Below are 13,370 nucleotides of genomic sequence, written 5' to 3'. Positions count from 1 at the left end.
TCAGATACACAACTTTCTAACTTGGCTCCTGGACCCCAAGTACCTGCTATTCCCTAGGGCCTCCACATCCACCCTCTGCCCTAAGCCTCCTTCTTAGTCCCACAGCTCCACAGGTAAAGAACCCCCAACCCAGAGGTGCTGGCTTCTAACCAGCACTCAGAGAGTGGGGCCCGGCCTGGGCGCTCTGGCTTCCTGGCAAGCCCCATTCGTCCATCCTAGAGTGTTCTCCTGCCCACTCCTGGCCTATGCCTGGGACCTCTATAGAGATGGTAGATGTTCCAAGAAGAAATGGAGAAGTTTCACCAAAGGTGGGGAGCGGGGGAGGGGGGCAGGGAACAAGAGGACAGTTAAAACAAACCCTAGTCACTAAAAGGGGAACGAGCCTAATTATTCAGCTCCTCTTCTGGGCAGCAGTATCTCCTCGTTATCTAGTTAATACCACCAAACATAAGGAAGAAGTGAGTAACGGCCCAAGCGTTTCTTTTATTACCAAAAACAATTGTTACGCACATACTCAGTGCCTTCAATCCCATCCCTGAGGATGACCATGAAAGTCCTTGGGGTTTATAGGAGGAACCATTTAGAGGGAAATGCCTTGGCTGGTTGTGAGGAAAGGGCCCTTGCAGGGATCAGTTATATGTCATCCCTGGGCCTAAGGACCCCTAAAGACAGGAATGGATGTGAGCTGACTATGGATTTTAATCACTCTTCCAGCACGTCTGGGGGTTAGGGTTAAGCCTGACACTAGCCCCCTCTACAAGAACACACACACAACCAGGGTGCCCCCCCCAAAGAATCCAAACTCCTCAGGATCCCCACAAAATGTGGTCTGGCAACAAAGGGAAGTCCCTCAGTCTGCCGAATGATGCAAGCCGGGTCCAGAGTGGACCGCACTGCTCTCAGCACCACTCCTAAAGGCATCCATTGGCAAGGGCTGCCCACTAGGGGCACTGCCACCAGCCCGGTTCAAACCCCAGGGTCTGGGGTAGCAATGGTCAGGGTCTGCAGCCTTCATACCATCTGGACTTCTGGCTCCTCAGCTACTCCCTGAAGCTCTTCCATGACGCCCCCGGAGGGGGGCTCAGAGGCTGGGGGTGGCTCTCCCGGGGCTTCGGACAGCACATAGTAGACAATCTCTCGCTCACCTTGGGCGCTGGTCTGATTCACCACGTGGATGACAGGGCTAGAAGTGTCCTGAGAGGCCGAGAGGGCTGTCCCCTCACCACCCCCACCTTCCTCTTCCTCTTCAGCCTCTTCCTGGGGTCCTGGCTCCCCTGGCACTGTTTCTAGAATGATGCCCTGCAGGCTGCTCTCATTCAGTGATGCTCCCAGGCCCGATCCCTCTGGGGGCTGCCGCAGCAGTTGCTGTGTCAGCTCTACACTCTCATAGCGAACCAGCTGCAGACGCATGTAGCCGTCTTCATGCTCCTTGTACCTGGTGAAGGAGGAGCACAGAGGGCAGCAAACAAGGGCAGGGGGAGGCAGAAATGGCCTGGAGATTGGTGAGGTAAGGGACAAGTATGGGGGAAAGAAGCAGCCCTGGGATTCTAAGTGATGGAGGTTAAAGACAAAAAAGGTCTTTATTGGAATATTTAGAAGAAAAGGCAAGAAGGATCATTACTCAAAAAGGAAAGGGAGGGGAGGAAAGGGGAGAGAGAGGAATTATCTGTACTGGACAGTAGTGTTGTCAAAGAATTTATGAAAAGGCCATGGAGCTACAGATTAGGACCCTTGGGCTCACACTCTGGTTCCGGCTGCAGGACTTTTGGCACCATTTACTGTTTTTGGCATCATGCCTTGAATTCAAAAATCAGAAAAATAATCTTTGCCCCACCACTATTCTCTAGGTTCCTTGAGCCTAAATGGAGATGGTGGACATCAAAGTACCATCAAATTCAAGGTCTGTAAATAGTTGAAAGGTATGAAGAAAAAGTGTGGGAATCTGGGAGGAGCATACCGAAAACGGGGGTGCCCTGAGGGCCACTTGAACTGGTGTTTCTTGCGAAGGTGCACGGTGAGGTTGTTGCCCCTCGTGAAGCATTTGTCACACACGTGGCATCTATACCTTGGCTCTGAGTCTCCCTGTGGGGGGGGGGGGGTGGGAGAGTGAGGCTAGCTTCCCCCAGACCCCGGGCTCCCCGACATTTCTGCTGGCCCTTCCCCACCATCAGCCCCACTCACTTCATGCACTTTTCGGTAATGGGACTTGATAGAGCAGAGCGACCGGGCACTGAAGGTGCAGTTCTCGAAATCACACCTGTAGGCTGGCTCCTTGCTATGGGTATCCAGGTGCTTCCGGAGGTCGATCAGATTCTTGCAGCTGCCGAGAGAGGTCAGGAGCGGTCAGAGGGCATGGAGGACCCTGGAACACGAGTTTTCTGATTTCCAGTCCCCGTTTCCCTTTACCTGTAGTCACAATAGTCACATTTAAAGGGCCGGTCCTCGCTGTGGCGAAAGCGCATGTGGTTTCGGAGAGAGGATGGCAGTGGGCAGGTCATGTCGCACAGAGGGCACTTGTAGTGGTTCACTGAGGAGCAGAGACGAGGCTGTGATCCGAGGGCTAGTGGAAGCTTGGAGGGCGGGCCGGGACGAGAGGGGGTGGCCGGCTACTCACCATGGTTACGCATGTGGTCCCGCAGCAGCCGCTCCGTGGCAAATCTCTTGGAACAGTGAGAGCACTGGAAGTGTTGCTCTGTGGTGGGGCGGGCAGAAGAGAGGGTGGGTTGTGAGGGATGGTGGAGAGGCACAGAGAGGAGAGCAAGCTGGGAGAGGGGAACCATCCCAGGCAGAAGGGAACCACCAGAGGAGGAGCGGGGAGCTTAGGGAACTATGGACGGACATAGTATCACAGAAAGAGCATGGGACTTGGAGTCGAGAACCTGAATTAGAATTCCGGCTTGACCACTTACTAGCTGTGTGATCTCAGGTAAGTGATTTAACCTCTCTGAGCCTCAGTTTCCTCATCTGCAAAAAGCGGGGATAAGAGGCCTACCTCATGGGGCTGCTGCTAGGATTCACTGAGATAAGAGCTGTGGCACACAGTAAGCATGGCATAACAACGTCTAATGAGTCTCTATCAGCAGACACTGTGGTAGGTGACTGAGCCCTCAAGGTAGATGTAGCCAACTTGCAGATGCCTTCAGGGGTCCCCTCTCCTGGGAATGTGCCCCTGACCCCCACTCCAAGCCTGCACCCATACCCCTTCTCCGACCGCTTACGATCCAATGAGGTCTGGCGACGAATGTGATCTAAGAACTTGGTGTTGTTGGCAAACATGCCCCCGCAGGTGGGGCAGGCCACCACCTTCTCCTGGGTATGGCTACGGAGGTGCTCTCGAAGCTTAAAGCGGTCCTTGAAGGTGCACGTACAGCCTGGGAAGGAAGGTCCAGTCAGGTCTAGCTACAAACCCTCAGAGTAGGCTCTGGTACCCCCAAGTCTCTCCAGCCAGCAGCCAACCTTGCCCTGTAGGACTGGTCCCACCCCTAGCAGCCCTGGCCCCTTAGCAACCCCAAGGTTTCTTTAGAGGTCAGAAATTAAAGAGTGGTCCTACCTTTCCAGCCACACAGCACCATGTGGTTGTCCTTGCCGACTGCCTGGTATTCACAGCACAGGCTGTGCGCTTCCACATGCCGATAGAACCACTCGGGATTGTCGAAGGAGCTCTGTGCCAGGAGCAACTTGGGGTAAGGACTGAGGGTGGGTGGAGGGACTCTTACCCCTAGGTGTCCAAAGGGGGCTTCTCGGCTCTCTCCCAAATTAACTTGGTGGGGATAGGAAAGTTTGAGCAAGGGGGCTACTAGCGGGAACCTCAAGAATACAGGGCCATCCCTGAAAGGGTCAAGGCATCTTGAGATCCCCAACTTCCCTCCACCCCTATGACTGGCTCTGCCTGCTGACCTCACAGTGCTCCCACAGACACAGGAAGTGGTCAGGGATGTCAGGGATGAGGTTGCGGCTCTGGAAGTCCAGGACGCAGGGGCTGAGGTCGGCCTGGCTCTGCAGGGCCTGCAGCCCGCACTGTTTCAGCTTGGTGTGGTAGCAGTGGAAGTAGACATGGCGCACGAGATCAGCCGAACTGTCCAGAGAACAAAAGCCGCACTCCTGCCACAAGCAGGAGAATTCTTCCTCTGCAAAAAGGGGTTTAGAAGGACGAGTCTGATACTTTCCAAAGCTCTCCGTCCACTTAGCAGCAAGTGAGGACGCCGGACTGACCTGGTATGCCAGGAATTCATTCAGCAAATACTAGTATTTAATGACCACTGACTGTGTGCCAGGCACCAGGGATACAAGGACGAGTAAAAAAGAGTCCCAGTCTTTGTCTTCGTACAGCTTTCAGTCAGGGAGAAAAAAACATCCAATAATCACATGTATAAATACTAGACTGCAACCAGGTGGAGGGGAGGTGTGGTCTAGGCAGGGGGACAGTGTGTGCATGTCCCAGTGCCAGTGACTCAGAGACAGCAGGTGTGGCTGGCATTTGCTACAGTGGCTGGGAGTTTCTGCTGTTCCCGAGGAAACTGGGACACCTCCCACCCCTTCCTGTCAAACCGGAAGTCCTTCTTTCCCCCATATCCTGCCCAAGATCGGCCTTCCCTAGGAAGGACTATTCTCTAGAACTATTCAATTCCACTTCCTATCTCTCTAGCATCTGTCTAAGCACCAAATTTCCAATGCTTTATAGGGGTTTACTTGTTTTGAAAAGTAGATACTTTTAAAAATATAATAATCCCCTAATTTCTCCTCTGTATAAATATTACTTGACTTTTGAAGCTATTAGTCATAGTTCGCAGTCACTAGACTCAAAACAGAATTTGAGGTGGGGGAAGGAGAGGTGTCTCTATACCTTCTGTAGAACAGAGTTTTTCAAACTGTGTTGTGACCCATTAGTGGGTAGTGAAATCAGTTTAGGGGATTGCAAATCACACTTTTTTTTAATGAAAGAGAGTAAGATAGAACAATTCAGAGAGAATTTAATAAAGGCAAGTATTGTTTTTAGTATTTTTTAACTTTTGTGTACAGGGTTGTGATATAAGATATATTCCTAACTGATGGTCACAGTAAAAAAAAAAAAAAAAAAAAATTGAAAAACACTACCAGAGAGTGAAAAAAGCAGCTTGCCAACAGCTTGTACAATATGATCCTTTTTAAAAAAATAAAATCATATCTATCTAATTTATGTATACACATGCAGAGAGAGGTCAAAAAGAATGTTCACCAAAGTCAGTAATTGACTTTTGATGGCAGGATGGCAGGTTCATTCCATATATCCTTGTTTAATGAGTTTTCTATAATGAGTCTAGTGTTTTTATAAACAAACCAAAAAAAGCACAATTAGGAAAATAAACCACCACTCTCGCCGGCTGCCTTCCCCCTTTGCGGCAAGGAAAATCAGATTTTCCACCATCCCTTGAGCTCTTCCCCCCTGCTGCGTCCTGCTTCCTTACCCAGCGGGTCCTCCTCCTCCTCCTCCTCCTCCTCCTCCTCCCCGGAGCCCTGCAGGTGCTGCTGCAGGTGATGAGTGACGTGCTCGCAGAACTCCTCCATGGCAGAGCACACAAAGGAGCAGGACCCCCACTCACACTGTAGCCCCAGGTTCTCCTTTCGAGGAACTTTCCCAGGGGGCGGCATGGCCTTCACCCTAGAGGGGGAGGAAGAAATCAGCAGCTGCCAGGATTCCACCCAAGTGCTGTTGGGCATAAACACCTGGGCGGGCAGCCAGCCTAGACCCAGGAGACATTTTCCAGTGGCCCGTGACAAACTCCATGCTTTTTCAATAAGGACAGAGTAGCAGTTCCTTAAGCCCCTGGAAGCTGTCTGCTGTTCTTGGGAAAGGAGAATACAAACTAACATTACTGAACATGTGCCAGGCTCTGAGCTAAGAACTTCAACAGACATTTTTTCAAGGAGCTTCAGAGCAACCCGCCAGGAAGGAATTACTCCTACAGGAAGCAGAACAATGCTCAGGTTCAAAAAGAAGGCTTTGGGGAATGACCCAGGGTTCAAATCCAGACGCCTCTGTCCACCACCTACTTAGCTGTGCGACCCTGGCCAAGTAACTTAACCCTTCCACTCCTGAACATCCTCATCTGCAGAATGGAGATAACAAGCCCTTCTGCTTTTAATTTCACACTTACTATACGCCAAGCACCTACTAAGCACTTTATTTGCCTTGTGTCATTTAATTACCAACACCACCCTATGAGGTAAGCACTATTTTTAACTTCATTTGTAGATAAGGGCCTAAGGCTTGGAGAGGTTAACTGGTTTGACCAAGATCACACACTAGTGTGGTCGGGTCAGGTGAGGCTGACTCCAAAGTCCACATTCTTTCCTATGCACACAGATGACCCTAGAAGCTCCTTATTTCTTACTGTATCATAAGTCCCCCGCCAGACTTACAAAGTGCCGTACAAACTCCCTTTGCCTAACCTATCCAGTGCTTTACTCCACCACTGCCCTAACATCCTCTGAACAACAATGCAGATTTCATTTCACGTAAGAGGCGGTTACCTGTCCAGTTTATACTGGGTGTACACAGTGTTAGGCACACTTAGGCATGTAATAAATATTTATTGAAGAAAGCTGAATAAAAAAACTAAAGGTTCTCAACCTTTAATATGCACACAAATGCAGAGGTTTCCAGCCCCTCCCCTAAAGGTTCGGATTCGGGAAGGCTGGGTTAGGCCTAGAAATATGCTCTCTTAACTCAGCACTCCAGTTCTGGTGGGGCTTCCAGGAACAGAGTTTGAGGAGCAATAAAAGAACAGTTTCCCTCGTTAAAACAAAACACAGGGACTTCTCTGGTGGCGCAGTGGTTAAGAATCCGCCTGCCAATGCAGAGGACATGGGTTGGAGCCCTGATCCGGGAAGATCCCACATGCCGCAGAGCAACTAAGCCCCTGCACCACAACTACTGAGCCTGCGCTCTAGAGCCTGCGAGCCACAACTACTGAGCCCACGCACTGCAACTACTGAAGCCCGCACGCTCTAGGGCCCGTGCTCTGCAACAAGAGAAGCCACCGCAATGAGAAGCCCACGCACCACAAAGAAGAGTGTCCCCTCCCGCTCACTGCAACTAGAGAAAGCCCGTGAGCAGCAACGAAGACCCAACGCAGCCAAAAATAAAAAAAAATAAAACAAAACAAAAAAAAAACACAGAATGACAGATGATACTGCAAGCAAAATCTCTGGGGGAAGAAAAGACACTAAGAGGCCCTGACTCTGTCCCCTGAGTGTCACCTCTTCCTTGAGGATTCTCACTGATTCCTGCTGTTCCCACTGTGGTACCCTGAGAGGGAGTGGAGGCATTGCTCCCGCTGGCCTTCCTGAAACAGGTGGGAACTCTGAAAAAGAACTTTACTACATACTGACGAAAAAGACCCAGAAAACACAAAATGCATAACATCTTTCATAGCTACAACTGTAAGAACCTACTATATCTAAATGCTTACCAGAGAAACCCCTTTTAAATCCACAGCCTTTGCCTCTTCTCTGAGAAAAAGCCAGCTACCTTTGACACTCTGGGGTGTGAGTACTTGGGGTTGCTGAGCTCTTGGTAGACTAATAGTGAAGCCCTATTAGGAGAAAATGTGGACTACTTTCACAATTTTGGGGTAGAAGAAGTAGGGAAAGCCTTCCTAGGTCAGACATAGCAGTCCAAACCTCCTATACTACCCTTCAGGATCAAGTCCACTTAGCACCGCATGCAAGACTCTTCTCCAACTGGCTGCAACTTACTTCTCCAGGAGCTGGGTAAGGGAACTAACACATGAGGGCCTACCATGTGTCAGCCCTGTGGTGAGTCCTCTTCCAAACTTCAGTTCATTTGGTGTAAGAGTGCCTTGATTCTAATCCAAAGGTCGTGCCCTTCCCCCCACACCTATGCATTTATTCCCTCTTTCTCTCTGAGTCAGTAATCTTTGTCCCTAAGCATACTACATTCTCCTAAAACGCTCTGCCTGAGAAACCTCTACTCATTTGCTTCAAGCCCAAATGCCCCCTGCTTGGTGACCCCTCTCCCAATTCATCCAGGTACAGCTGACACATCCCCCCTCCTGCCTCCACAGCACTCGGTACACACTTCCATCCAACTACCTGTTACAATGGAACAGAATGTGTGTCCCCTAGACGAGGAGCTTCTCAGGGCAGAGCCCATCTCTTCTTCACTTCTCATTCCCAGCATTAGCCCAGAGCTTTGTACTCCCGGGAAACTCAATAAATGTGGGGATATGACTATATCCCCGGAAGCGCTCCTAAACTACCCCGCCCCTCAAATCACTCTCGCCTTTCGGTTTGATGGCTAGCGTAGTTGAAACCAGAAAAGCTCAACTCTATTTTTTCTGCTGCCCTTGGTCACTCATGGTTGTCACTCTCATTTACCCAACTGGACAATATTAGCTGCTTCTGAGCAGATACCCTATCACGCCTGTGTCCCTATACTGTGTCCAGCACAATGCTGAGCACAAATATTCTAAACACATACCTGTTGTTAGACTGTGGATAAGGCCCAGGAAGCAGGCTATCTAGATACCTAGAATGACTTGAAATTTAGGCAAAGCTCCCTGAATCCCTCTTTCACCATCCCCCAGCGTTCTTTACTTTCTTTCCCTGTACGCTGCTTGTTTCTACCCTGGGAAGCTGTAGGACAAAGTGACTATTTGGTCACCACTCCTCTTTCTGTAGGCAAGGGATGCAAATGAGGCAACCTGTATACGGAAAGGGTGCTGGACCAGCTGTCAGAAGACCTGGCTTCAAGCTTCCTGTCTCAATGAGTTTGCTCAGCCTAGAATAATATAACACCTATTAACTATCTACTATATGCCAAGCACTGTTTTAAGTATCTTATATGTATAAAAACTCATTAACACAACAACCCTATTAAAGTAGGTACCATTATTACCCACTTCGCAGATGAGGAAATGGCCCAGATAGGTTAAGTAATTTACCTAAGATCAAAGCTAGAAAATGATGGAGACAGAATTCAAAGCCAGGGAGCTTGGCTCCGTTCTCCTCCTGCATCAGCCTCTCTTACCTCTTCATGTCTGATTCCTTCCTCCCCACAGACATCATATCCATATACACAATACCCAAAGCATGTTTTATTGAGTAGCTATTTTGTCAGTTTCCTCCAATAAGCTGTGAGCTCCTAGAAAGCCTGGTCTGTGCTGTGTTCAGTTCTAACTGCAGGGCCACCACGTACCTACTACAACCTCTTTTAATGTTTAGGTAAATCTGTTAACTTATTACTTTACTTTTAGACAAATCATATAGCTTCTTTGAACCTGTTTCCTTAAATGTAAAACAGGATACTAATATCACAGCAGTGGATGATGGATTCAACAGATCTGATTAGAAAGTTCCAACATTTACTAGCTATGTGACCTCAGGCAAGTTACTTAAGCCCGGGTTTCCCATGTAGCATGGGAATAATCATGCATGTCTCATTGAACTGATTTATGGATTAAACCAGATAATGAATATTAAAATGCCTAGCATAACACACCGCCAGAACTCAACAAGTGTTGGCTCTTCGTATCCTTGCTTCTAAGGATGAGATGATCTAAGCACGAATTCTACAAAAAGATCAACAAAAGGAAAGCCCGAAGGATTCCTAACCCTTCCTTTCATCGGGAGTCATAGTAAGAAGCAATCAGCAAATACTTGAGTATAAATTGTAACGCAAAGCACCGAATGAACCCTGACTGGTGTTCAAGAAAGGAGGGACCCAGATCCGGAACCTCCTAAGGACTCACAATGTGGTCGAAGAGATAAGACTCTGACGTGTTAAGACAACGACCAAAACAAAGCGCCGAATGAGGGAAAGCTGGACAGGGAGAAATCCCAGTGGCAGGCGAAGCAGGGAAGACTTGCCCTAAGCGGTGAGGACCGGGCCCCTGGAGCACAGGTAGAATTCGGAGAGAAGGAAGGAGACCGTTCCGGCGGATAAACCTCTCCCTCTCAGCCCCGCAGGCTTCCCCCAAGGCGTGGCGGCGACCGTGTCTCAGCGGCAGCGAAGCCCCAGACGGGAGGTTCGAGTCGATGTTGGGGGCAAGGCGCTGCAGGCACCAGGCAAACCAGCGTGGCCGAACAGCAAGAGGGAGCCTCGCCTAAGCGACCGGGGAAGAGCCTGGCCTCGGCAGCCAGCCCAAAGCCCAGCCCGACGCCGCCCGGCCAAGCCCGCAACCCGCAGCTTACCGTCGATCAGTCCGCTCCGGGGTCTCTCCTGCTCTCCTCCCACCTCGCACCGTCTCCGGGAGGGCGCTTGAGCGACGGCCAACGACAGCCAATCGCCGCTCTCGGATCCCTCTAACAACCAATCGCCCCTGCGACTGACGGAACCCGTGCGCGACCAAAACACGGAAGGGGCGGGAGTGAGGGGCGGCGGGACGCGCGGAAAGGTACCGCTGCTGGTGCCGCGGATCTCCTGGCGTGGCGCAAGCGGGGATCCCTAGGGCCCGAATTCCCCGAACTGCGCAGACTCGGCCCACGGCACCCAATGGGCATGCGCAGAGTTCGGGCTGAGCGCCGAGAGGGCTCTCCGTCCTTGTGTTGGTTATCAAGCTAGCTGGCCGCGTGGGCGCTGAGGCAGAGGAACAGGTGGAGGAGGCCGAGGAGGCGGAGGAGGAGGCATGCGAGGCTCCGTGCCCAGCACAGCAAGCCCCGCTCAGCCCAAATGGGGGTCTTTCACCTTCTTAATCTTTCTGTTTCTTAAATATCAGTATTCCTTGTGCCATCTTCTCTTTCCCCTACACCTCACCTCCTGTGTCACCAGTCTCAGTGAATGACTCCTTCAAGTCAGAAACCTGGCGGTCATGGCTGATTCCTCCCTCACACGTCGCATCCAATCCATTGCCAAGTCCTGTAAATGCTACCCCCTTAAATACAGGATCTCTCATGTTCATCCCCCGTTCTTGATGTTCGCCGCCCCCTCTCTAGTCCATTAACAACGTCCATCCCGGATGTCTACACTGACCTAACTGGTTCCACTGCGGACACTCCTACTTCCCTCCAAACCATTCTCGACGGAGCTCTCAAGTGATCTTTACAAAGAGCAAATCTGATCAAACCATCACCCTGCTTTAAACACTCAAAGTCATTCTGTTGTCCTCAGGACAAACCCCCAAACCATACTGAGGCTTTCTAGACTGTTCAGCATCTGGGTCCTGCATACTTCTCTCCACCGTGTCTTGAGTGCTCTTCGAACTCACTCTGCTCTCCAGCCCCCACATTTCTTTCAGTTTCTCCACCACACCTAGCTGCCTTTCCTCCCCTGCCTTGTACTTGCTGTTTCCTCTGCCTGGAATAATCTTCCCTTTCTCACCTTCCCACATATGTTTGATTCCTACTCATTCTTCTGGTCTCAACGAAGATGCTTCTTTTTCCTGGAAGTCTTCCTGGACATCCCTTTCCTGCATTTCCCCATTACAGCTCTATCACGCGGTATTGTATTTGCCTGTTTACGTGTCTGCATTCTGCACTAGACTCAGTTCAGTGAGAGAGGGCAGGGATTGCGTGTGTTTTTCACGTTTATAACCCCATTGTTTAGCCTAGTGGCTGAAACTCAGTAAGGGTCCAAGACATATTTGTTTAAAAATTATGTACGTTAGTAAAGTTCATTGGGATTGATATTTACTGTGTTATATTTTCTAACCTAAATATAAACCTATATAATTTATATAATCAGAAAACACCTTACATGCTCAATATAAATAAAATGAACTTAAAGATGCCATTAAAAATAGCAAAGCCAGGGACTTCCCTGGTGGCACAGTGGATAAGACTCTGAGCTCCCAATGCAGGGGGGCGGGGTTCCATCACTGGTCAGGGAGCTAGATCCCACATGCAGGCAGCAACTAAGGAGCCCTGGAGCTGCAACTAATGAGCCTGCCTGTCGCAACCAAGACCCGGCACAACCACATAAATAAATATTTTTAAAAAATAGCAAAGCCAGAGTAAAATCAGAATTTTGTGCATGAAGTTTGTTACTAACAACAAACAGTGAATTAAACTTTGTCCCTATTTTAAAATATAATTCAAGAGTTACAAAAATATGTTTTATCAACTTTATCCATTCAAAAGCACATAGGTGTATTAATACTTCATAAAATGCCAACTGTATTTTAATTCAGACTTACACCACTAAAGATGGCTCTTAGCTTTAATTTAGCAATTTCATGAAGAAAAATCCATTCACTGAGCTGTGTAGATTCAAACAATATTTACAGAGCAAAAATTTCAGGATATCTCTGGAATCCACGCATGTTTCCAAAATTTGAAACGGTGTATTGCTGTCTAACATAGGTCACTTCCATCTCAATCTGCTTCTCTTGAAAACAAGACACAATTTTGGCTGGATAATTCAAGACACATCCTGAGATTTGTTCTTTAAAAGCTGCCAGAAAATCTTAAAGCGTAATTCATACTCATCAAAAACTGTGGATCTCTTCTGAAAGTATAAAGTGAATTAGGTTATGTTTTGCGTTTCTTTGCGTTCATTTTTTTAAATCCCTATTTTTGAAATGTGGTCAGGCTCTTTGCCACTACTAAATATGTGATTGCATTGAGTTCTGGGCAGATCACCCTAGAAACTGAGTACATCTTCCAGTCACCATCAGCTCAATCCACAGGTCTAGTAGGAATCTGAATACCTGCCCTCCCATCAACAATAGTTTCTTGTGAAATTTCGAGTTCAGTGTGTTTGGCCGTCTTGTCATATTGGTAAACAAACTGCTGCTCTGTGAACTATTAAGAGTTGTATTTCTTAGATCAGGGGAAGTAGCTTGATAAATCTTTGAGTTTTGAGGACCTAGAATTTAGCATACCAATATATGCAAATTAACCAAACATCCATATTCTGCCACCCTTTCTAAATATTCCATTATTCTGTGACTAGCGCGGACAGGAGCATGGGGAAAATGAACAACTCCAAGCTGCCTAGCCAAAGGCAGGTGCCCTGAAGCCCCTGTGATATAGGTTAGTCAGAATGGCAAGGCTGGAAGTGAGTGTGACCTGGATGATTTTCTAGGCCACCCTTCATTTTAGAGATGTGGAAGTTAAGGTTCAGAAAGCAGAAGTGGACTTCTCAAGGTCACTTGCTGTGTCTGTGGTACACCCAGGTTTTCTGTTACTGGTCGAGTGCTCTCTCTGACATCCTGCAGCAGCTTATCTGTTTCAAGTCCTGTGTAAGATCCCAGAGAACAGCAACCAGCGTCCTAGAGTTTGCTAGTATCCATAACTCCCTGAAATTTGCCCACATTTAGGAGTGAAAGACTTTTTGATGATGATGAAACCCTTATAAGACTTCCCCCTCCCAATCCGTCTCTTCTGAGGCAACAGCTCACACTTATTCAGCACTGACTGTATGCCAGCCA

General features: G+C 48.8%; 1 protein-coding gene across 5 annotated transcripts; it reads right to left on the bottom strand.

The window, feature by feature from the left end:
- Positions 1-463: 463 nt before the first annotated feature.
- On the bottom strand, positions 464-10,627 carry HINFP (histone H4 transcription factor). Of its 5 annotated transcripts, XM_082342136.1 has the most exons (11): positions 10,195-10,314; positions 9,871-10,055; positions 5,445-5,638; positions 3,898-4,127; positions 3,551-3,662; positions 3,219-3,371; positions 2,615-2,692; positions 2,407-2,527; positions 2,182-2,320; positions 1,958-2,082; positions 464-1,435 (listed from the first exon to the last, which is right to left on the bottom strand). In XM_082342136.1, the coding sequence occupies exons 3-11, from the start codon at positions 5,626-5,628 to the stop codon at positions 1,012-1,014; spliced, it is 1,566 nt and encodes a 521-aa protein (XP_082198262.1). In that variant the 5' UTR covers positions 5,629-5,638; positions 9,871-10,055; positions 10,195-10,314; the 3' UTR covers positions 464-1,011. The 5 variants fall into 5 exon arrangements, with proteins under 5 accessions (XP_082198262.1, XP_082198263.1, XP_082198261.1 ...); XM_082342137.1 differs by lacking the exon at positions 9,871-10,055 and having other exon boundaries at positions 10,195-10,627; XM_082342135.1 differs by lacking the exon at positions 10,195-10,314 and having other exon boundaries at positions 9,871-10,188.
- Between the last annotated feature and the right edge of the window lie 2,743 nt (positions 10,628-13,370).

The sequence above is a fragment of the Balaenoptera borealis genome (assembly GCF_965194805.1).
Source record: "Balaenoptera borealis genome assembly, chromosome: 11".
Classification (NCBI taxonomy): Eukaryota; Metazoa; Chordata; class Mammalia; order Artiodactyla; family Balaenopteridae; genus Balaenoptera; species Balaenoptera borealis.
Note: the sequence above shows the minus strand (reverse complement) of the source record. Positions and strands in the feature narration are given on the sequence as shown.